Raw genomic sequence first — 26,928 nt, 5'->3', positions numbered from 1 at the left:
ACTCACATTGCACCGAGGTATCATTTCTCCTTTACTATTTAAGAAAAGACAGTTTCATGACTTTAAACTCAATAAAATATTAAAGGCAACACTCACATCATCAAAACCTTCAGTGCGATGGTTCACTGACAATATTTATCATGTAAAAGGACAGATGTCAATGGAACATTTTATGTCTTTAAATAACTCTATTCTTCTTCTATAATCGAGCCAGGAGGAAATCCTATCTCCCCTCTGCTATGGGCCCTGATCTTTGTCAAACTATATTTTTGATGTTATCTTAGGAGAACAAGAACAAAATTCAGATTCTCTAGATAAATTATATTGCGTGAGTTATTAACAACTGCTTGATTTCGTCAATAGCAAAATACCTGTTCATTATATAAAACCATTACATTGGCCGTTGTAGGGGGCTCAGCATTGTTCCTCCCTGATTGAAGTGTGGTATGCCATGAACATCTGCCGAATATCAACACATTAATCTGGGGAGATCTATTTACATGTGAGTATAGTTTTATGCCAATTTTAGGAATATTCCAGCAATCTCACGTCGGGGGGACACCAGAAATGGGCTTCACACACTGTACCCATGTAGGAACGGAACCGAAGTCTTTGATGTTACAAGAGATTGCTTTAATCACCTGGCTACCCCTCCGCTCAATATTTACATGAAGCTACCCGTCCTATGATTGATGAATCTCAGTGAGGTTTCAGTATAGGAACCTTGCTTACACAAGTTGACTAACATGCAGATTGGGTGACCAGGTTGTCCTCGTGCCTCTGGTTGACCATGCCCAACTTTGTGTCTTGTACATTCCTTATTGCAACACAAAAGAAGCATGAAATACTCACATTCCCCGCCAATATGACATATCCAGTTGTTTGCAAGGCATTAGCCCTCCAGAAACAAGCACTACTGCCATTTTCAGTCTAGTGAAAGTCGTTTGCTATGGAAACTCAGAATTGTTTTTTAAAATACCGAACTATCAAAAGGCACCAGTTTACAACTAGATCTATCTATGTGCCAAGTTTGGTGAAGAAATATTGTACTTTTTGGAAGATCTGCTCCAGAAAGGAGCCCTACTGCCATTTAGTCGTTGTTGAAGTTAAAGTCATTGCCATGGAAACTTGAACAATAAAAAATCACAAACTATCACAAGGCACCAGTTCACCACTAGACCTACCTATGTGCCATGTTTGGCTAAGATATCTCTCATAGTTTTTTAGTTCCGCTCCGGAAACAAAACACTGCACACAGCAATAATCCAGTTATATGTGGCGGCCTGTAAATAATTGAGTCTAGACCAGACAAACCAGTGACTGATATCATGAGAATCATCCACACTTTTGAGGTTTAATGGCATGAGATCAGTTGATTCTGACAATTTGTGGTAGGTTGAAACAACTGTGGTACACACATACTCTATTATATTATCACACAACAGCTACTTGCAAACATTATTTTATTTTATGTTTTCTCCTACACTGTAACCTCGATTGTTCTGTCTGATAAGGAAATGTTTTAAATTGAATATGATATTATCACTACTAGGCCTGGGCCGAGTCCAAATTTACTACCCGCGTACCCACCCCCTTTTCACCCGACCCTACCTGTAGGTCTCAAGAGATAGGTACAAAATGTTCGATTGGGAATAGTTTGACTGTTACTAAGCCCTGGACAAAATGTGTTTAGACATACATGTATAAAACATCCTGATCATGCATACATTGAAGTTGACTGAAGTTCTATCTTTATTCAAACATATAAAAGTCAGAAGGAACAGGTGCATATATAGTCAGAAAGAAATGCGAACATTCGTAGATTGTAGAGTAACCATAGAGTTCTAGATCATTTTTGTCATTAAACAATATATCACATGACTAACCACGGGTCCGGGTAGTCCTGTGGGTACCCGGGTCATTCTCAGTACCCACCCGACCCGAGTACCCGAGTTACCTGTCCCGGCCCTAATTATTACCCTACCCTGTGCCAATAAAATAGACATAACAAAAGGAAATCCAGACATGATTGTATATCATAAATGTGTATATCATATCATAAATGTGACGCAATGCATGGACATCCAGGATTAAGTCTATACAAGAAAGTTTTCATTGTAGTATACATGAGTGACTACATGACACATTCTCAATCGAAACAGGGAACGGAGCATACGGACAGACGGAGCCCGTTTCTATATCCCCCGCCAACTTTGTTTATACAGTTAAGGTTTTGAATCTATACAAACCCTCATGATGAGGATAGCACACAAAAATACTACTTCGTGGCGTGGGGGGGGGGGGGGGTGTGTGTGGAAAAAAATGGGGTCTGCTATTTAAACACTTTGCTTGCTTGCTAAACTGCGCAAACACTGAGGCGAGATAAATGTTCATCCCAAAAAACAATTCATTACATGAACTGTTTACATTCATTTTCAAAACCATCTTCCCGAGGCAAGGGAGTTAACTGACAGGAAAGGTCCAGTTTCCACCCTTGCCAGACTGATGGCTATTACAAGTTATGTCCCACTTTTGACCAATCATATTCCACTTCTCATATCACTTGCATTTGCTGCACCCAGTCAAGACGGTCTGATCAATAATCAAAATCTATACTGTGATGAAAAGGGTCATAAAATCATGTGAGCACCTTGATTTAAAACATGAAAAGATTTGAAAATACCTGTTGACGTCAAGTTGGTGGTACACAGGGGTCGGGGGCACACTGGTAAGTTCATCCTCGATGTTAAGGGTACTAAATCTCCATTCTTTTAAGATAGATATCCTGGACCCACTTGCCATCAAAACTTCATTTCGGAAGTTACATTGCCATCTTACATCTAAATCACTAACTTAACACCCATGAGAGAAATTTGTCTGAATGGAAGTTGCAAGAGTCATATTATTTGAATCAGGCTTGAAATGAAGCTACCGTAGGTAACAGTTCAGGGTATTTATTACAGCAAAGTGTGACATAATACCCTGGTTAACAGAGGATGGGTTAAGGTGTGCAAATGCATTAATGTCTTTGTTGTATTAAGGTGGGTGCTAATTATTTCATGCACACAACTGGTTAATAGTCACAACAGGGTATTCTCCATTAAGGGACAAAGCAGTAACATGAAAACATAGGTCCCATGAATACACTTGTATGTTATGAAAAACAATTTCATTGTTGTTTCAACTGAAACTACAGCAAAATTAAAAGTCATTTAACACTACAAAATTGTTTTCTTAAAAAAAAAATATTTAAAAAAAAAAAAAAATTATTATCATAACAATGTCAATATATGAATAGTATTTTTGTAGACTATATATCATATATTTCTAAGGGCAACGACATAAAAATAAATTTAGTTCAGGAATGTTCTTAATTTTCATACAGTTCCTCAACCTAAAACTACATAAACAAAAATATTAATTCTTATAAACACATTTTCGTAAACAAAATAATGTCAGTGAAATTTAGACATTTAAAGTACTCTATTGCTATACTACAGCTGACACAATAACCATGTCAATATCAACAAGCAGATACATTTCATGCAATTTGACAAACCTGTCAATCATTTTCCTGCAAGCTATCACGGCAGATGCCAGTCACAAAGATTATTATTCACAGGACCATGTTATAAAACCATCTATACACAGGCAATGTGCATGCTATATACACTGTATATATACACCATACTTACGTTGACACTGTGCGGCAGGTCCACAATCAGCTCCAACTGCGTTGGGATAGATAATTTGCTTTTGATAAGCATCATGTATGTTCCCTTCTTCACCCTGATATCACTAAAGTTGAATATATGGCAAGGTGTTTTTCCCCAAACTTTCACCGTCTTGGTAAACGCAATTCACAGTTTCTTCCTTGTAGTTGTTAAGCCTCACATAACAATGTCCATTGAAAACAAATGTCAACGAAAGCGAAATCCACAGTTTGGCAAGACATCAATTTCACGTGATTGCAAAGTGAAATTTACATGTAACTGTATTGAGGTTCTCTGTTGATAAAAATATCGCTCAATCCCTCTTTATTAGATTGTATCCTTTGTTACAATTGAAATTAATTAATAAAAAAACCTCAGGTATTGACTCAAAATGAGTTTGAAATATATTGAAAAAAAAAGCCAAAATTTCATACTTTTTTAAGAGAACAATCTAACACAGGCAAAGTTTTCTGCTTTAGAAAAAGTATGCAACAAAATCTGCAACAAACCGGTAATTGTAAAATATTGATGTCAGACTGACCTTTCCTGAACAAGGCAATAAATTATTGACTGCCTCACACCGCGATTGAAGTATACAGCACTCTAACTGTGCAACTGACATAAACATTCATTTGACATATATGAGAAATAACTTGAGACAAAACTGAAGAGATTGGATTTCCACACTCACAAAGTCCATGAATATTTTAGTCACAGATGAAAGTGTAAAGAATCCATCCAGTTTGAAGAAAAGTGTGAAAAACACATCATTGCAAAGTTCTATTAATCACAGGGTCGTTACTTTCATAGTGAAATGTACGTGACCGCAAGTCGAAATCCACTCCAGCGATGACACACATGAAAGACCCACCACCCCTAAATGAAACAAACAATGCCAATATCCACTCCTTCCTGTAGAGAACAGCATATCAAAGAATTTTCATAACATCCACCAAACTGATTAACCTCAGACCTCATTCATCTAAGTCTATTTCACTTCAATGGAAATCAACAACATACACAGTGAAATTAACATCCCGCCGCTGACACTGAACACTTACAGTGAAGTCATATTACAATCCACCATTAACATGGCAGTATATTTCCACCATATTAATAAGTTAACAAACAATAAGAAATCTGAGCAAGGGAATGCCAGCCATTCATCCAAATCCTTCCACAGATATATGGCGAGAGCTATGGGAAACAAAACAGCAATTCGGCCGATTATTATCAGCTTATATACCTCACTAAACTTGAATGGCTTTAAGCACTGACGCTGGTTTGTAGCCATGCACGCTACATTGAGTATATTGATAGAGACAAGTGACACAGGGTAATATATGGCTCTATATACTTAGACCGTTTATTGTTATTGGCTGAGTGGGTTTAAGTCACGAGTGCTTGGTATTTGATTAGAGGTAAAAATTTCTCAATTCATTTTTCGGTTTTATGGGTTTGATTTATTTCTGTTCTGGGATCAATTTCATAAAAGTTCACAACTGAAATTTGAGGATCAAACTCAATGAAGACTCTCCTCCATGTTTGGGTGCCCATTTATTGATGAGTGGCATGTGTGAAATTAACACATTTCAGTAAAATTGTTCAGGACAAAATTTGCTTGTATGTTTGTTTGTTGTTTAACGTCACAGACAGCAAAATGAATATGGATATTTTCAGGATTTCGTGAATTTTTGAATCTTCTCTATCTAAATTGCCAAATTTGAAAAATATCTTTAGGACAGTCAACCAGTCAATGTCCTTGAAACGCAGCTGACAAAAATGCAAGCGGATATCTTTAACACTACTTCGGTAAGCTAAATCTCTTGAGAGGATTAGGGTGGATGATCCGAGTTAATCTCAAACTCAATCTCACTATAGTGGGCTGACTGACTCATAAATTTCAAGACAGATTACATTCCCATGACAGATAGAAATCTCTACTGGTCGAAGCTCATTTGTGAAACACTGTGACAAATTGGGCCGTACAATGCATGGCATGGCACAGTTGAAAGGTGTACTGTTCTTATCTATTTTTTGCTGTCGTTGTTGTTTTGTTTGTTGCTTAACGCTGCACTCAGCAATATTCCAGTAATATGACGGCAGTCTGTAAATAATCGAGTCTGGACCAGACAATCCAGTGATTGACATCCTACGCATCAATTTACGCAATTGGGATACGATGACATGCATCAGCCAAGTCAGCAAGCCTGACCACCCGATCCCGTTAGTCGCCTCTTGCGACAAGCATAGTCACCTTTTAAGGCAAACATGGGTTGCTGAAGACCTATTCTATCCTGGATCTTCACGGGTCGCAGTGTTCTTATAAAAAGTGTTACCGGTACTCTCAAAGCAAACACTGATGATTGCAGCTGACAAATAAAGGACTTGTGTTTCAGAGGAGTGAAAGTGAAAAAGTAAATGAGAATCCTCAAGGGAAAGCAATTACAGATCCACCTCATGCTAACTTTTATGAAAAAGATCAATTGTTTTGAGGTAAGATGGTAAGGGACTGGCTATAATGACATTTTGGTGGGTTTTAAACAATAATGTCCCACAAATGATTGAAAAAATGCTTTAGACTGTTGAAAAAGAATAGAATGTCTGAAACAAAAATTATATTGAGACAATTTGTTTGAAATATATAGGATCAGGGTTTTCATTTTTTTAAATCAAGTTTGGAAGCTGTAGTCTCTATACAACATACGATAGCCGTCCCCACACCTTCCCCGACCCCCTTAACCCTTCTAGACACTCCAGTGGTCACAACCTCGAAACACCAGTGAAATCCATATCTGAACTCTACCAATCCCAAGTTCTAAACACCTGTGAAATCCATATCTGAATATCACCAATTCCAACCTCTAAACACCAGTGAATTCCATATCTGAACACCAGTAATCCAATCCTCTAAACACTGGTGACATCAATCTCTGTGCAGCAGTACACACTTTTTGTGTAGAGTGCACACTTTGCACCTACAAATACAGCGACAGGGTGGTGCGTTATGCACAGACAGTGAGTTTCCCCTCAAAGCGACAACATTACTGCTTGCACATAAAGTGGATACAGGGTCTATTTCACTCAATCTTGAGTGTGTTAATTTCAGCAAACTTAACTATTTACAATAGCACCCTTTTGTGGTCTGTAAATAACCGTGTGTGGCCCAGACAATCCAGTGATTAACATCAAGAGCATGGATATACGCAATTAATATACGATGACAGGCATCAACCAAGTTGGTGAGCCTGACTACTGATCACCTCTTACGACAAACATGGATTGATAAGACCCAGATCTTGACAGGGTCTGAGTAGGTCTGAACACATCCCTCTGTCGATACATATTTGCACTTGTTGTTGAAAGAGCAATTGACTGAATGGCCAGCTTTTCTGATCACTGGGTGACATGCTGTTTTAGTTTGTTTCATGTTGTTTCATGTTGTTCAGCAATATTCCAGTTATATGACGGCGATCTGTATGTAATCGAGTCTGGACCAGACAATCTAGTGATTGACATCGATCCACGCAATTGAAATAAAAGATCAGTATTAATTATTAACAACTTTATCAAAATGCAGTCAATGCAGTCAACCATATGATGTAACAATAGGGATTAAAAAAATAAATAAATGAATGTTAAAGACATTTCTACATCATGATTTCATAATGGCTTAGTGGGCGCAGAAGAAACAAAGACGCTCCCATACATGAATTAAAGGTCTGACAGAGAGAAGAACCCATTTCACAAAATCTTACCCGGACTCGAGTACCCGATTTCAACAGTAATATGCAACACAATCGAAATTGTGTCTTTATCTCTCAGCACAAACTGACAATTGTCAAATGTGTCAGACACTCTGCCAGTTCTCTTCCATGTTAGCAACACATGTGTCAGTGAAGTGAAGATGTGAGTTACCTCCCATGGTCAGGTACTCGCGATCGAGTCCATTTAAATCCCAGTGCTCGATTTCTGCGAGATATAATAATTTTAATACAGTTTATTTCAGAGCCTCAATGAGTTATGGATAAAACATCGACACCTACCTCTGTTGTGAAGTGGTCGTTAGCAGCTGTGTGAGGCCGGGCCTTGCTCAAACGCGAGTCTGAAAACACGGAACAGTCACATGGGTACAATGTGTGAAGTCCATTTCTGGTGTCTCCCGCCGTGATATTGCTTCAATATTGCTTAAAGCAGCGTCAAACCATACTCACTCACTCACGTCTATCAGAGCCCGGCCTATTGGGGCTGTGTCCTTATATAAATGTGATTTATAACTGTGGCTGGTCTCTTGCAAAGTGAATAATTCAAAGCAGAATCTGACAATCTCATGCCAACTGGACTTCCTGTCCACAGGGACGTCAGATAGATGTGATGTCAGAAGTGGATTCCAGTTACTTTATTGTGCTTCCAGTATCATTGGAGTCACTTTTACCATTAGGTTTGATGCTGACAACCAAGACAGCAGTGTCTTCCTGATAGATAATGGTGAGGTGAGGTGAAATGGGGTTTAACGTCGCGTCCAAGATTATTGCACTTATATAGCGACATGCATGTACGTGTGTGTGTTTGTGTGGCTGCTTTTACTAGTCCGGACTGATGCCGATTTATAGTGCTAGCTCACTGAGATACCATGCCGCAGTTTAACATCAATATCCCACTCAGACACAGTATACTGACAAGTCAAAATTTACAACCCGGGTACCTGACCCTGGTCTTGAGGTTGGGTCTTGAGGTTGGGTCTTGAGGTTGGGTACAAAATGTCTGATTGGGAATAGTTTGACCGTATGCCTGGACAATTAAAACATATCAGATACACGTATACAATGATCTGGTCATTCATACACTGAAGTTAACTGAAGTTTTATCTCTATTCAAACCTATATAGGCCAGAAGGAATTAGTGACATGTAGTGTAACCATGGAGTTCTAGATCATTTTTGTCATTAAACAATATATCACGTGACTAATAACAGGTCCGGGTAGTCCTGTGGGTGGCCGGGTCCTTCTCAGTACCCACCTGACCCGAGTACCTGAGTTACCCATCCCAGCTCTAAAACATACCACACCTATTCCAACAACATACCTTTGCAATTCCACAACGATACTGCATTAATTTTGCAAACATACCATGGTACTTGTGCAGGAGTACAGCGGTACATTTCCTATACTGTACCATGATAACGTGGTAAGCAGTTGTGAGATGTTAAATGTATTCACCTTGCACATAGTCCTGACGGTCAATAAAGGAGGATGCAGGTCTCCGCTTCAGATTGATCTTCCCTGGGTCGCTCAGCATCCTTGCCGTGACATCCCTCTCCTCCTCCCCCTCCTCCCCCTCCGTCTCCGTCAGGTACATTCCCCGCTGTGACACCGAGATGAACTCACTGTCCATCCCCGAGTCAGACTCTCCCACTGCACAATAACATGGACACATAACAGAAATAGGCGACGTTATGACTTGCATCCTTACACATAAGGATATCTTAATACTTATCACAAAAACTTCATTCCTTGGATGAATATAGTTTATACAGTCAATACTTCATTGGCTTGTATACCCTACGTTCCTCCATCAACAGAGCGGTCGGGTAGCCCAGTGGTTAAAGCGTTCGCTCATCAGGCCGAAGACCCGGGTTCGATTCCCGACATGGGTGCAATGTGTGAAGCCCATTTCTGGTGTCCTTCGTCTGGTGATGTTGCTGGAATATTGCTAAAAGCGGCGTAAAACCATACTCACTCACTCCTCCATCAACCATGAAAACATACAGCTGTTTTGAGGTTAAAATGCTATTTTTTACCATAAATCGAATTGTGGTTCGGTTACAGCAAGGAAACAAGTGAGCGCTTAGACTGATGAGGACTCGGATTACATCGCTCATACAGTAACACTATATCTCATGCCTCCAATATCAGGCAGTGGGTGGCTTTCGACAAATTCATGCATGGAGAAGGGCTTGTTTGACTTAGTTGTCCATGGTTATACACAGCCTCATTTCATTAGACCCGTGAACATCCAGGTCAGAATAGGTCTTCAGCAACCCATCCTTGCCGTAAAAGGCGAATCTGCCTGTCGTAAGAGGCGACTAACGGGATCGGATGGTCAGGCTTGCTAATTGGTTGATGCATGTCATTGATCCCAATTGCATGGATCGATGCTCATTATGTCAATCACTGGATTGTCTGGTCCAGACTCGATTATTTACAGACCACCATCATATAGCTGGAATATTGCTGAGTGCGGCGTTAAACAACAAACCAAACAACCAAATCATTTCATTAATTGACACTCCATTACTACACCGTGGAAGGGACGTGATGGAAGAGCGTAGTGACCCAAACACTTTGAAGTATTGACGATTTTTAACACCTGGTTTATATTATCACCTGCTTCATTACAATAACCATGTTTTTTATTTCAAAGGAGGAATTGAAAATATTAAACAGTAAATATTGGAGATGCTTAATTTAGTTTCTTGAATGTTCATAAAGACAATGAAATATATTCAAAATCAAAAGTAACTGTGATCATAAAAAATAATTATATTAATGAAAACGATTACAAAACTTTACAAATTGATTAATTTCAAACTGTGTCCTAAACATCGTCTTGTTGAGGCCTACGTAAAGAGACACACATCCAACATTTCTTTCTGTTATAAGGGGCAGTGGCGTAGCCAAGTGGTTAGAGCGTTTGCTCATCACGCCGAAGATGTGGGTTCCATTCCCGACATGGGTACAATGTGTGAAGCCCATTTGTGGTGTCCCCAGCCGTGATATTGCTGGAATATTGCTAAAAGCGGCGTAAAACCTTACTCACTCACTTCTGTTTTAAACTTCATGAAAATAATCAAATATTTACAACACTTGTGTTAAGACCTCAAAGTTTGCAAGGCAAGATTTAGAATTTGGAATTTGTATAACTTTTACTTTATTTCAACCACTTCAGAAAGCCTAATAGGTCCATCTTCAGCCTGACGCCAGAACAATTTTAATCTTCAAATATAAGAGAGAAGTCTTGAGTTCTGTGCTTATCAAAAATCACAATAGAGAACGAGTGAATTTGATTAAATGTGGCTCTGTAAAATATTTGTTATATTATTGCATGTCATCTTGAAGTATGGAGAAAGACGAAAGTGATGCATGTCTTGGAAGTTTACCGCTTTGGTAAAACCCACAACCTCGGTATGGTGCTGACAAACCTAGAAACATAATCAGGTCGAACCAGGATTTGAACCCACAATCATAAATTTCTGGCCTGCTTTAAAGGGACACAACTCTGCACAGCGGACTGCAATGCTTGTGACAACTGGGACGCCCCTTCCCCCCACAATATGAAAACATGGTCACAGTTACTTTTGTCTTGAAGTATGTATAATCTAGAATTTTTTGTAATAACACAACATTCGTGTATTTATTTATTTTCCCATCACCAAGTGCAGTGGAGTATGAGCGATCTTTGTGCATTACAATTATATACAACTGTGTCATGAGGTAGACCCAAACAGGCTACCACGCTGATAGGAGTGTGTACAAATGTTCTTTTATGAATTATACAGTGAACAAATATACAGATGTAAGTAATATATTACCATATTTGATGTAATAAGCGCCCCGCTCTAATAAGCGCCTACAGCGATATTTGCTAATATATTGGCTAGTGAACAATCCCAATTAGCACCCCTTCCAATTAATCAATGTACACAATACTGATTAATTTGCGTATGATACGCACTCATGTGTTACTTGCACCCTTAATTATGACAATTAAATTCTGAATTAAATATTAACATTTCAGGCTGTCAGCATAAACCACGAAATTTATCTTTCAACACTAATTTTTTCACCAAAATAATATTCTGATAAGGGCCCCATATTTCTGATTTTGAGAGTGCCCTGGGCGCTTTTTACATCGAATAGGGTGTATAATTTTCCACCACATTAATACAACCTTTATCACCACATGTTAATTTTAGTTTTGCCTCTCAATTCAAATGTCCTGTAAATACAAGTTACCTAGTGATACATGTGCATGTTACACCATGAACGGTCACGTTTGGATGTTATTAACAAAAGATTAACACCACTTTCTTCATAAAGGCCAATGTCCATGTGCACAAAGAGATCTTAGCACTACGACTGTCTTAAGTCTATGTTAAAGTATGGGAGTTACGATCGTCGTAGCTCTAATGTTGCTTTTTGCAATGGGACACTGATCAATGTGAGGATGCTGATATAGATTACAAGGTCATGACCTTGTCTGGCCTCAAGTTATTATAAAAATATAATATTAAAGAATAAGGTGAGTGAGTTACAATTTAAAGTCGCATCGGCATTACTTCAGCCATGTAGTGACATTAAAGCATGAGGTGGGTGAGGTGAAATGGGGTTTAACTTCGCGTCCAAGATTATTGCACTTATATAGCGACATGCATGTACGTGTGTGTGGCTGCTTGTACTAGTCCGGACTGATGCCGATTTATAGTGCTAGCTCCCTGAGATACCATGCCGCAGTTTAACATCAATACCCCACTCAGACACAGTATACTGACTCCGAGCCGACCAGTCCTTGTTTTAGCCCCTTAATGCCAAGCGCCAGACAGGGTAAGAACAAGTACCATCTTTTAGTGTCTTTAGGTACGACGCGGCCGGGGATCGAACCCCAGACCTTCCACTCTCCCGGGGGATGCTTTACCACTAGACAACGGAGGCGGCATCAGATATAATCACACTGTTCATTGACTAGTTAATTAATTCTTGTTTCACAGACATTATTTTCACAAACATTCAGAATGTCAAGGTTTCTTTAACTTTCGTTAAACATTCCTGAATGACAGCAAAACAAATCTTGTGTTCTTTTACCAAAATTACAGTCGACAGATCCATTGGTCTTTGATATTTTACAATTAATATTTGACATATTTCATTCACAACCATTATTCCAAGACATTTCTAAGATGACCTTTGTATTTGTTGTGCGATGTGGGATATAAACACAATATACAGATAAAACACATAAAAAACTGGGATACATTCAAAATACACTAAAACCAGCCTTATCAGAATTTAGCCGACACAAGCCTGCTTCAAACATGTTTTTTTTGGGGGGGGGAGTGTTTAAAATAGTATGTAACCGAATAAAAAGTTGTGTACCAAAAAAAGGCAGTTGTTTAACCTGGGAAATGTATTCCTTGATGAGTAAAATACTGGAATACCGTATTTGAGAACCGTTGGATCTGGAATATTTAAGGATTTTCATTGTTTTTTGAAAAAATGGAAATAAAAAACGAAACGTGTGGCGAACTTATGATGATGTGGGTGGTGCCTGAGAACCAAGTTTTTTTTAGCCCTGCATGTACATATTTCTCATTAGCTGGTTTTTAGAAGTGCAATTTGAATGCCTCTCAAAATGCATGGGGTTATAGTGTACACAATGTGCTGGAAAAAATCCTTGAAATCTGAAAAAGGAATTATTTCACCACAGAAATACCAGGGTTAGGGTTGGAATACACAGTGCATACATAACATGTTAAACCTCTTTAGTAGGCACCTACATTCACCAGAGAGGCTATATAAGGCTCACACTCCGGGGCAGTGGTGACTCAGCATAACACCACTGCCACAGGCTTTTTTGCACATCATGTGACCGGACTTTTCTCTTGTTTGTAAACAAATGCGCTTTTTCAGAAATCAGTATAGAACAGACTTATGCAAGTATTAACATATTGTTTTGCATAATTATATAGATATGCTACTACAACTGCGACAGTGAGTTGCATGACAATATATATTTATACATCAAAGTGACTGTATCGCTAGCACACTGTTGGGTTTCGATGACAGCACGTGGAGCCATACAACCAATGTAAACATAGGATAACTACGCAAAAACAAGAAGATTTAGGATACTTTCTTAATGAACCGGAACCATTCTTTGACATTTATTTATGAAATTTTTTGACTTGTCAAACATGAAACGGATGAAATGCATATTCAATATCTTGAATGGACTGTGAAAGATGTGACGAATCGGCACATGGCGCTGGCCTGTAGCAGAGGTACTATGCTGGCTGGCTGCCGGCAGCATGGAACTCTGGGTAGGAGAGTGTATAAGGCTTACACAGACTCCCTGGGGATGATATAAATAAAAACAGGGAATCATCCCTTAATTTCTGTCAATGATAAAAAGAAAAAACTCTTAGATTGAATTAAGTTGTTGCAGTGTGTCAGCAAAGCGGTTTAAACTAATAATGTAAAGGAAAATTTTTTAAATTGTTAAAATAAATGAATTTAAGTAGGGCATTTCTTAAAAGGTTTAACATAGAACAATAGTAATGATCATAATTATTATTAATAAAGCCAGGTAAGTGACACGCCAAACATGAAGGAAGGGAAATGAATTTACTGTATGATGTAATGTCAATGTCATCTTCATCATGGCCGACTTGTGGGAGGACAACATTAAGAGGCTCTGGCGCCAATATCGGATGAGGGCGGGGTGAGAATGACCCCTCCCCAAGGGACGTATCTGGGGTTATAGGGGTCGGAGGGGGGGCACAGTAGCTGTAGTTGTCAGGGAGATGGGTGGAATCAGGGGGGTGGGGGACAAACTGGTCAGACAGATTTCTACTCAAGGTCGCCTCAGTCTCTTCACTCAGAATGTTGACTGCTGAAACTTTCAAAAAAAAGAAAAATCAAAGCAAAATCATCTTACTGACAAAACAGAACTGATCTTAAAATACAAGAACTAAAGTGAACAGAGAAGTACAACTAATGATGTCTGTGGGTATGTATTTTGTGTTATTTGTCCAAATCTACCTACCCGGTACTGTATATGGAGATCCCTTAACTAATTTGAAGTCAATCTATTGCCATCTTCCCGAGGCAAGAGAGTTGGCTGACGATAAAATTCCAGTTTCCACCCTTGCCGAACTAGGCTGGTATTATGGAGTTACATTTTGGCTGGACTAACGAGTCTATGGATAGTCCAATCAAAATCGCGCAATGAAATAGAAATCCGGTTCGTAAACTGTCAGATTTCGGTCATTTGCAGGATTTGCAAAGCATGTGCACAGCCAACTCATTATCAAAAGATTTTTTCCAAATCTTTTCATGTTTTTAATCAAGGTGCTCACGTGATTTGATGCACTTCGCGGTGTAAGACTCGTTTGATCACAGTATAGATCTTGATTATCCATCAGATCGTCTTGACTGGGCGCCACCGTTTTGTTTGAAGCAAATGCAAGTGATACGAGAGGTTGAATCTGATTGGTCAATAGGAGAGGCATAGAAAGGACATTACTCGAAATAGACACTGGTGGCGCTACGATCGAGCCCAGGAATTCCAGCCTAGTTCGGCAAGGGTTGAAACTGGACTTTTAAAGTCAGTTAACTCTCTTGCTTGGGAAGATGTCTTCAGTTATATGCGACAATATGTTGATATGAAAGACTAAAACGGGTCAATTTGAAGCAATGAAAACAATGGAATATGTCTTGAAAAGCCTTCAGCATGAAGCAAAAATGGCAATACTCATTGGGAATTACTAAAAAATAATTTCACCAATATCCGTGCCCCTTTGTGTAACTTTGCCATTTTGTCTTCATCATACTAGCCTTGTGACTCTCATGGCACCTTGACTGTTTCTACCTGGTGTATCTATTGGTCACTTATACATTTCAGTCACATCTTTAACTCCAAAACAAGACATATTTGCTCAAATATCTGACAAACCCTCCACATGAGGTTGCGTTAGGACAACTTTCTTATCAGCCAATCATCATCCAGGCTTTTAAAGTCAGCCTTCAGAACAGCATTTCTGATTTCTGTATCTGGAAAATGGACTTAAAGGGGAAGTGTACACGCAAAAATCACTTTCTTGCTTTTTCTAAACAAAACGCAATTTTAGAATTAGTTAGTATCTGTGTTTGAAAATATACACTCATTTTTTTTCACAGTGAAAGTAGGAAGCTCACAATAGTGTGAAATTGATATGCCGTTATGAGGCCTTCGTTTTACGAGCGAAATAGGCCTGAGTTATCCCCCTTAGATTATGACGTAATTGGTGCCAATTCAACTGGGTCCCTGTCTATTCTCAACGCAAAAGATATCAAGGACCAGTTTGCGGTAAAACAACATGGTCTACGACACACTCCGGCGCAGTGGTGACTCAGCATAACACAATTCTGGCTGGCATCTGAGATGCTAGAATCACAAAACTGTACCTACACCACGTGAAGCGGCTCTAACAAAGCATGATGACGTCATAATGTTTATCAATTGGCACCAATGACGTCATATTGCAAGGGACATAAGCCATGGTGTTTTTGTTATGGAAATAGAACACTTGGTAAATGTGAAAAATATAAATCGTTTTAGTGCAAAAAATATGTTAATTAAGTATGATGTTTTTATATTTTTGTCTATGACACTTCTATGTTAACACTTTTAATGTGGAAAAAGTACAAGAAAAAAAGGTTCATTTCCGTGTGAACTTGCCCTTTAAATGGTCAGTTCTGAATGATCATTATAAAGGCTGTGCCATTCTAATGTGGATAATTTGTACACTATATCATTTCTAAACGCCATACATGGCATCTCAAAAAAGGATATCGTATTGGAATAATAAATCTGATTTTAATTATATCGTATCTACAACATATCCTCCTACATCACACTACAGATTCTGACAACAACAGATGAAGCCGTGTTTGTCAAGCAAGTACAATGTTAAACTCAGGTACACTCACCTCTCCCATGAGAAAAGCCTTGTCTCAGCTGAAATTCAAAATGTTGGAAAATATTTCACTCGTTTGTATCAATTTCTTTGGGACCTGACCATTTACTAGATTTACTAGATTTCCCACCATTAAATTTTCATACTTGTGATTTAAGACAAAACAAGATTATTGAAAAATATTGTTAATATGACAAAAAATGATAAATCATTTGTGTTTTTTAAATTTAAGTGCCAATACATATTTGGTACCATGTTTACATGTGTATAGTTCAGGGGTCCGGAAAATTTAAAATCCCAATCGGACATTTGCATTTAGGCCACGGCCCCTTCAAATAGCGTATTTTCGTACGACTTATACTATAGTTCATTTAAAATGCCTCAAGTAATTCAACTGAAGCAAGGTTTGTTTTCTAACATTAAATGTTCTTAAAAATGCATAAGATGGCTTATTTCTCTATACACTCTAAGACAAAGCAACACACATATCATCAGATAGCATCATCCATATATATGAGGTCAATCCATAGATAAAAAATATAGTCAGAAAGTAAGAAATCATGACAGACAATTAAGAAACAACATGAAGAGATGCCAACCAAAATTTGAGGAATTTAGGAACATCGGGGGAAAATGGCATGTTAAAAGCTTAATTTTTATCAATTAGTAATCATTATTAATTGACATATAGGACCATATGGCTTGCCATTATATTCTATTTCCCAAACTCCTCAAAAACTGATTTTTTAAATTATATTTATTTAATAATTGGTTGTATGAGTGAGGCGTATGCCTAGTTATAAATTACAGGCGATGTTTTGGGGACAAAATTGTAATATATGTCCCTAAACTGTATTGCCTGAATTTGGTTCAAAATATCAGAATAATTCCACCAAATTGTAATGGATGGCATCTCTGCATTTGACACATTGTTAGATATCAGACACAGGGCTTGACGATATTTCCTCACGAGGTGTATATGTTCCAGGCGTTCTGACAATTAGCCAATGAGTCTTCACTTACATCTTACCATTCCCAATGAGTATTGATACAATGACACGCAATCAACCAAGTTACTGAGTTTGGTTTAACGCCGCTTTTAACAATATTCCAGTTATAAATCGCGGCGTGTCAGCTTAATGTGGGAGGAAAGCCCAAAGTGATGCAGGTCTCAGACGTTTACCACTTCGGTCAAACCAACGAGCACTGGTTTGGTGCAGACAAACCTAGAAACATGATCAAGGCGAACCGGGATTCGAACCCACAATCATAGGCTTCTGGCGTGCCCAAGAGACGCAACTCTGCACAGCGAATCGCTGGCCCTTAGACTGACCCCCCCAAGTCACTGAGCCTAAATGCTAAGTAAGGGAAAAACATAGTTTTGATAATAGTTTGTTTGTTTGTGGTCTGTACATAATCAAGTATGGTCCAGACAATCCAGTGATTGATATCATAATGGATACGATGACATGCATCAACCAAGTCAGCGAGCCTGACCACCCGATCCTGTTAGTTGCCTCTTATGACAAGCATAGTCGCCTCTTAAAGCAAGCATGGGTTGCTGAAGACCTATTCTACCCCTGATCTTCACGGGTCAGTTTTGATAATATTTAAGATAAGGAAGAATAAATTGAATATTAAACACAAAGCCAAATTCTTCAAGCAGTCAACCACAACGTGCCATGTCAATCATACCATTCAATTCTGAAATACTTGGAGTTAGATCTTATGTAAAATGTGCTTGTTTCTACATTTTCAAACAATTTTTCTACCCAGTTACAATCAGACCGTGCTGTAATGATTGACTCATTGACTCTATACAGATGCTGTTGAATTGTTTTTATTGATATCAAAAGGAAAAGAACTATCATATCCCATGCATAGGATGCCACACACATATACACACACACACACACACACATTCATTCATTCTCGTGCATGAACAACTTGCCTTACTTGCATACTTATAGGCAGCAAAATAAAAAAATAAAGTTTATGTATAATTGTATAAAAAGCAAGCCTAATTACAAATTGCAAGTCCTGTGTCTGAGAGAACGAGAAGAGATTATTAGGTTGTTGCTAAGGAACTGGGTGACATGGCAACTGGAATCAAATTGTTGTTACACTTATTGTTGAATTTCATCAACTTCTCCGAACATTTTGTAGGAAGAAAACAGAATCATTAACCAGAATTAACAAAAATTGATAATAAATATCAATCGGTTAAGACAAAAAAATACAGATATGCAAAACAGCAGATATAAACACATAGGACAAAAAGAATTTTTCCAAATATTCTGCAGACAAACAATGGGCAAAAGAGTACAGATTCTCTAAGAGTGATACGTAGGTGCTAGAGAGTGACAGGAACTTGAGACAGCTGACAGGGTTGAGGTCATTTCATTTGTTACCTGTCCTGAGTCAATAGATCTATCTTCACCATCACTCAAACCATCCAGAGTGGCCTCCCTTGATCTGTCACCAAGCGGGAGAGTGGCCTCCCTTGATCTGTCACCAAGTGGGAGATTGGCTTCACCAAGAAAGGAAAGATTTTTCCTCACTTTGCCAGATTTAAGTCTCTCTCTAGATTGACTTTTCTCCAGAAGACCTGCCTCTGAGGGGAGATCTGGCACCGAGGGGAGATCTGGCACCGAGGCCAGGCCTGGCACCGAGGGTAGATCGAGCACACTGATCTCTACATGGGGTACGCTGTCAGGTCTTGGGTCAGATTCCAACACCCCAGTTTTCTCCTCTTCTCTATATGTCATCACTGTCTCTTCTCCTGGAGATGCTGCTGCTGCTGCATGTTCAACGGCTTCGGTTCCTAGTTGTGCTGGTTGTTCTTCCTTCTAAGAGGTTCATACATTGCAGACATTGATTTAAAAAAAACTTTACCCTGACAAGATACTGATGAAAATGACATAACCTACTTTTCAAATAAAAATTCATATGTTGCAAGCCAAACCTCAAAGTTCAATCATGCAAAATGCAACAATCAAATGACAGCTCAATCGCTACTCTCCAAATGTATTTAAGAAGAGCAAGCGCACAATAAACATCAACAATCAAATTGCCAATTCTTGTCAGTAGTTGTCACTGACAGGAAATGGATTACCTTCTCTTGGATGTCCTTCACCTCTGTTTGTTCCAGTTTACCCGGTACACTGTCGACTCCTTTCTGACCTCTTTTCGGCATCTTTCTTGTAATAGCTGCTTTTTTCTTCTGAATTTGACGTTTAGGCTTCTCCTAAAGGATAAAATATGGAATTCAGGAACATGAAAACTGATGAGTGAGTGAGTGAGTGAGTGAGTGAGTGAGTGAGTGAGTGAGTGAGTGAGTGAGTGAGTTTTCACACTATAAAGCTGGAGGACACAAGAAATGGCTTCACACATAGTACGCCAGTCAGGAATCAAACACAGGCCTTAATCGTAGAGTGAGTGAGTGAGTGAGTGAGTGAGTGAGTGAGTGAGTGGGGTTTAACGCTGCTTTTAACAGTATTCCAGTTATATCACTGCATGTCAGCTTAATGTGGGAGGAAAGCCCCAAGTGATGCAGGTCTCAGACGTTTACCACTTCGGTGAAACCCATGAGCATGGGTATGGTGCTGACAAACCTAGAAACATAATCGGGGCAAACCGGGATTCGAATCCACAATCATAGGTTTCAGGCGTGTCCAAGGGACGCAACTCTGCACAGCGAATCCGACGCCTAAGACGAGTGTCTACTTTTCCATCAGAACCTGCTCTGAAATACTTACAGTCAAAACATTTCCACAAGCTTTGACATAAAGATGCATATCGCGATACGTATTGTATCATTACCTTTGTATCGTGATATGTTTCGTATCCTGACCTTGCTGTATCGTTGCACCCCTAGATACAAGGCAACAACCCGGTAAATGGATCAGGAGATCAGGCTTGTCAAACTGTTAATTGTGTGTCACTGTACCCAAACAGTGTGGGACATTGCTCCTGATAACAATCACTTGTCAAGAATCAATCATTTACAGGCCATGGTCATATAGCTGCAATAATGCAAAATGAACCAAAACAAGATGGTGAACAAAATATCAGGCTAAATCTACCCTTGCAATGAGAACTACCATATTTTCTTGAGTATAGTGCAGACTTTTTCCCCAAAAAACACAGCTGTGTAGAAGGGGTCGCACATTATACATGCAATAATGAGTTTTGATGGGTTTTTTCCCCAAAAGCAAAGACAATACCGTCAACACGTAACACCGGAAATACCATGTCAACAAATCCGTACAGGATTACACAATGTAATCTCGTAGTTTCACTGTCTGGTTATAAAAAGTGTTGATGTATATCTGGACTTATGTTTTTATCCCAAATCTCGAATTTCAAGTTTCTTATCTTTACCTGAATTCGCTGAAGGGGTACGCGTAACGGTGTAATATTTTTCCGCTTAATATTCGAAAAAAATATTTCTCCAAAATACTGTATCCGCTAGTTGGGGTTGAGCTTTATACTTGGGTGCACACTATACTCAAAATACAGTAAAGCCAACAATCTGACTCACCCGGACAGTTTCGGTCTGCTCGGACTTGACATGGGAGTGGTCAGCCTCCTTGACCTTCTGGACCTTACGTTTCTCCTTCAGAAGGCTCTTGATGTCCACCTTCATGTCCCCCAGGTTGATCTTGGACTTGGGAGAAAACTTGAGAGCGTCCACTTCTTGCTTCACCTCCTTCTTCAGCACTGGCTTGGACACTACAGCAGGGGACATCCATGTCAAGGGTTATTCTCACATACCGTATTCCACGTAATAAGCGCCCAGGGCGCTCTCAAAATTAGAAATAGGGGGCTCTTATTAGAATTTTATTTTGGTGAAAAAAAACATAGTTAAAAGATAAATTTCTTGTTTTATGCTGACATCCTGACATGTTTATATACGACAGATATATTTTTCCAGAATTTATTTGCCTATAATTAAGGGTGTATTTAACACACGAGTGCGTATAATACGCGAATTAATAATTCTTGTGTACATTGATCAATCAGAAAGGTTGCTAATTGGGTTTGTTCACTAGCCAATATATTAGCAAATAAAGCCGTGGGTGCTTATTAGAGCCGGGCACTTATTACATCGAATATGGTAATCTTAATGCGTCTCTACCAATATTACATCATTAAATTTGAGTTAACGTTATCAGGAGAGTCACTTTTTCCACTTGTTTTGCACATCAATCTACATAAACTTTGTCAATAACAAATATATACATAACAACAGTGTTTTGTTTAAGTAATGCTTATTTAATTTTCTTGTTACTAGTTGTGAGGAAAATAGAACATTAAAAAAGATGTGATTAAATCTGAGATTATCAAAAGCAAAATAATGCCAAGGCACTGTAGCTCACCTGGATATTTAGTCAACAGTTACAAGTGTCAACAATGTCTGCCACTATACAAAGTCGCTTTCAGCATTGATATTCAAATATAAATAAATCATGCTACAACAGATGTACAAGCCATCCTCTGTTAGCCAGGGTACAACCAGTATGTCTCCATTCTGTCTGATAAATACCCTGGATCCACTGAACATCTTTGAATGAGATACAATATCATCATCAGAAGAAACATACATGCCAAATGTTCAGCTTCCTGTCTAGCAAATTTCAAGGGAGACGTTTATTGTGACAAAAATGTATTTTGAGAAAATTTAAGAGTGTGGCAAAAATACAAAAGTCACATCAACTTTTGAATTTAATTGAATTTAAAATAATGCAAAACATGTAACATGCATGTTGAGCCACAGCAGGTATTGAAAATTGGACACCAGCCTTTTGAATAAATTTAGATATCAGTACATAGTCTCGAGTGCATCTTTAGAGAACTGTGAGTGAGTGAGTATGGTTTTACGCCACTCTTAGCAATATTCCAGCAATATCACGGCGGTGGACACCAGAAATGGGCTTCATACATTGTACCCATGTTGCGAATCGAACCCGGGTCTTCGGCGTGAAGAGCGAACGCTTTAACCACTAGGCTACCCGACCGCCTCTTTTAGAGAACTGAAAGCATAGTTAAAGTGCAAAGGCCTAATAGCAAAGGCAAACACTTTAAAATACAAAAATAGGAACGTCTGTTCCACTTTCAACTGCACATTTCAAAAGTTTCATTACATTTGGAACAAGATAGATAGATTTTTCAATATGGCCGCCATGGTGTCCGTCTTGAAAATCAAACCTCTTCAACAAATTCAGCTGCCGGTGTTAGCTTCATTGGTCCAGTGGTTCTAGGGAGATGATGTTGGCAGCAATGGATGCTGGACATGCATGACAAAAACTCGCTTGACTTTTAGTCAGGTGAGCTAAAAAATGCATTTTGGACAAATATGTTAAAACATACAACACATTCACAAACAAACTGCACAAACTGCACAATAAATGCTAGTGCAATAGCTGCAGCTATTGTCTACCAAAAATATCAAAGACAGCACATGCACTGACCAAGATACGAATGGCTGACACATTGACAGTTCCTGGTGTTGCTGTTTCATATGATATAATGAATATTACTCAATAACTCTTCCACATAACATTTTACTGAAAAAAGTATTATTCTAACCTCCAATTTTTAATCAAAATTACTGATTTTTCACAAGGAACTTGCAATGAAACTAAAACACAACACATAATTGTTACAACCGAATCTAACCTATTTTAGTCTTGTCAGTTCTAGTCGTTTTAGGCTCAGCTATATCGGCAAAAAGGAAAAAAACTATATGGAAACAAACATAAGCTGGTTCCAAATTCGGTATGTCTGTTGGACTGAAAGCAGTTCAGGTCTTAGATGCTCAGCCCTGGTGAAACTTGGATAACTGACCAGTCTACACTACCTGTACTGACCAACTTCACAATGCTCGCTTGGACCTCAATGTCATTACCGTATTCGACATAATAAGCGTCCATGCACTCTCAAAATTAGAAATAGCGGTTCTTATTAGAATATTATTTTGGTGAAAAAAACAGAGTTGAAAGATAAATTCTGTGGTTTATGCTGACAGCCTGAAATGTTTACATACGAGAGATATATTTTTCCAGAATTTAATTGCCCATAAGGATGCATATAACACACGAGTGCGTATATCGGAAGGGGTGCTAATTGGGATTGTTCACTAGCCAATATATTAGCAAATTTTGCCGTGAACGCTTATTCAAGCGCGGCGCTCATTATGTCGAATACGGTAATATAAACAAAACACCGTAACATCTGTTTTTCTAGAAACTGAAAGATATCTACTTTCTACACATTAAAACAAATACTACTTTGCTCAATCTCTGTCCATCGTCTTTAGCTGTAACATCTTGCAAAGGACTTAAGTTGAGCTGAGAATCGCCTGATATCATGCGATAAGATACGTATCACAATATGGCCTGGCAATACCACTGGTATCACGATACACAACAACGAATAGTAAGAAAAGATGAAGTCACTGACATACAACTCTACACCCTCTTGCTACATACATATATTTATCATAATGTCAAAACCTTTACCAAAAAAACAAGAACAAAACAGTTCTTTTAAATGAAGGTTGGTTCTTAAATGCACGTCCTCTCTTACGACCACACCCTTGTGTTCCGTCATGCTTACCGGTGGCGCTATGCTACTTCCTTCTGCCATTACAGGTGGTAACTCCATTAGTTCCTGTTCTATTTATAGCACAGTGAATCGTGGCGCCTTAGATGACTGGGCCACTCCGGCTTTGAAAACTTGAATCAAACTTGCAAAGACTGTCGGCGTACTGAAACCATGACTACGCCCCTCTTTGACGAGTGGGGGGCATGGGTTGTCCAGTCGTCTAAGGCGATGCGATTAGTTGTGCAGAGTTGCGTCCCTTGGGCATGCCAGAAACCTATGATTGTGGGTTTGAATCCCGGTTCGCCCCAATTATGTTTCTAGGTTTGTCAGCACCATACCCGTATTCGTGGGTTTCACCGAAGTGGTAAACGTCTGAGACCTGCATAACTTCGGGCTTTCCTCCCACATTAAGCTGACATGCCGTGATATAACTGGAATACTGTTAAAAGCGGCATTAAACCAAACTCACTCACTTTGACGAGTGATATGATTAGTTTCTACAAACAATTACTGCCTTCTGTTTCTACAAAGTGGAGTTCTACTTTCACGACACATATAAACTATGACTTAGAACGCTCCTACTGAATTGTTCCAACAAAATGGAATGGTCTACTCCTTCTACTAACGTCTATCTTGTGTCTATGCATTACCGAATACTTTAACCATTTTCGACCAGGGGTCATTTCGTGGTGGAGGTGGCATAATTTCATCAACTCTTGCCTTTATAAGAGCTACAATAATACCACAGAGGGTATGAAAAACAGTACATGCAAACTGCAAAGATATTTTTCTTGTCACATTAAAATAGCAGCTTAATGTTATAAGTTTCCATGTATGAGGTAAAATGTGGTTTTATTAATCTGCCATTAACCGTGGTTACCGGTAACATGCACACATAATGTTATTTTAATCATCAACAAACAAAAATAATTATTCAATAATTTCATGAAACATCCCTCAATTACGATTTCACTAATGACATGCAGTGTTGAAAATTAATGTAGGATGATTGAGTGCTTTGTTTATTTTTCGCTTTTGAATCTAAACAGTCCAGAGGCAACCCCCACATGTAGAAGTTGACCCCTTGACTGTCATGCTTTATTTCAAAACACTGATAGGTATACGTTTAATCATGAATGTTTTCATGATTATTTTCTAAAAGTATGTAGATGAGGTTATATTAATGTCACGATGCTGGTATAAGTTGATCAACTCACCTTGTAACTTTTGTTCATGTGTCACAGCAGAGCGAGCATGTTGTCTGGACGTGTCTTGGACATTGTCTTCATCCTGAGTAAACTAATGGCATGTTAGTGGTACAGGTCACTTACATAGTAAACCAAGGGCATGTTAGTGGTAAAGGTCACTTACATAGTAAACAGAGGGAATGTTACTGGCATAGGTCACTTACATAGTAAACCAAGGGCATGTTAGTGGTAAAGGTCACTTACATAGTAAACCAAGGGCATGTTAGTGGCACAGGTCACTTACATAGTAAACAGAGGGAATGTTACTGGCATAGGTCACTTACATAGTAGACAGAGGGCATGTTACTGGCACAGGTCACTTACATAGTAAACCAAGGGCATGTTACTGGCACAGGTCACTTACATAGTAAACCAAGGGCATGTTACTGGCACAGGTCACTTACATAGTAAACAGAGGGAATATTACTGGAACAGTCATTTACATATTAAACAGATGGCATGTTACTGGCACGGGTCACTTACATAGTAAACAGAGGGAATATTACTGGAACAGTCACTTACATATTAAACAGAGGGCATGTTACTGGCACAGGTCACTTACATAGTAAACAGGGGGAATGTTACTGGCATAGGTCACTTACATAGTAAACAGAGGGCATGTTACTGGCACAGGTCACTTACATAGTAAACAGAGGGAATGTTACTGGCACAGGTCACTTACATAGTAAACAGAGGGAATGTTACTGGCACAAGTCACTTACATATTAAACAGAGGGCATGTTACTGGAACAGGTCACTTACATAGTAAACAGAGGGAATGTTACTGGCACAGGTCACTTACATAGTAAACAGAGGGCATGTTACTGGCACAAGTCACTTACATAGTAAACCAAGGGCATGTTACTGGAACAGGTCACTTACATATTAAACAGAGGGCATGTTACTGGAACAGGTCACTTACATAGTAAACAGAGGGAATGTTACTGGCACAGGTCACTTACATAGTAAACCAAGGGCATGTTACTGGCATACGTCACTTACATAGTAAACCAAGGGCATGTTAGTGGCATACGTCACTTACATAGTAAACAGAGGGCATGTTACTGGCACAAGTCACTTACATAGTAAACAGGGGGAATGTTACTGGCACAGGTCACTTACATAGTAAACAGAGGGAATGTTACTGGCACAGGTCACTTACATAGTAAACAGAGGGCATGTTACTGGCACAAGTCACTTACATAGTAAACAGGGGGAATGTTAATGGCACAGGTCACTTACATAGTAAACAGAGGGAATGTTACTGGCACAGGTCACTTACATAGTAAACAGAGGGAATGTTACTGGCACAGGTCACTTACATAGTAAACAGAGGGCATGTTACTGGCACAGGTCACTTACATAGTAAACAGAGGGCATGTTACTGGCACAGGTCACTTACATAGTAAACAGATAGAATCTTACTGGCAAAGGTCACTTACACAGTAAACATAGGGCATGTTTCTGGCACAGGTCGCTTACATAGTAAACAGAGGGAATGTTACTGGCATAGGTCACTTACATAGTAAACAGAGGGAATGTTACTGCCAGGTCACTTACATAGTAAACAGAGGGAATGTTACTGGCATAGGTCACTTACATAGTAAACAGAGGGAATGTTACTGGC

The 26,928-nt window shown here is 38.9% G+C and overlaps 1 protein-coding gene across 1 annotated transcript in view; it reads right to left on the bottom strand.

Annotated features, from left to right (window-relative positions):
- LOC139445219 (uncharacterized) overlaps window positions 1-26,928 on the bottom strand; it is an 83,746-nt gene that overhangs the window by 10,652 nt on the left and 46,166 nt on the right. Inside the window, exons 25-33 of the mRNA XM_071226357.1 lie at window positions 25,272-25,344; window positions 24,705-24,785; window positions 20,990-21,180; window positions 19,562-19,693; window positions 18,858-19,295; window positions 16,460-16,487; window positions 14,118-14,387; window positions 8,933-9,127; window positions 7,760-7,818 (exon numbers count right to left, since the gene is read on the bottom strand). Coding sequence (XP_071082458.1) covers window positions 7,760-7,818; window positions 8,933-9,127; window positions 14,118-14,387; window positions 16,460-16,487; window positions 18,858-19,295; window positions 19,562-19,693; window positions 20,990-21,180; window positions 24,705-24,785; window positions 25,272-25,344 — 1,467 coding nt within the window. The remainder of the gene's footprint in view (window positions 1-7,759; window positions 7,819-8,932; window positions 9,128-14,117; window positions 14,388-16,459; window positions 16,488-18,857; window positions 19,296-19,561; window positions 19,694-20,989; window positions 21,181-24,704; window positions 24,786-25,271; window positions 25,345-26,928) is intronic.

The sequence above is a fragment of the Haliotis cracherodii genome, unplaced genomic scaffold (assembly GCF_022045235.1).
Source record: "Haliotis cracherodii isolate W230 unplaced genomic scaffold, xgHalCrac1.p SCAF_6, whole genome shotgun sequence".
Classification (NCBI taxonomy): domain Eukaryota; kingdom Metazoa; phylum Mollusca; class Gastropoda; order Lepetellida; family Haliotidae; genus Haliotis; species Haliotis cracherodii.
The sequence above is the reverse complement of the archived record's forward strand: the minus strand, read 5'-3'. Positions and strand labels throughout refer to the sequence as shown.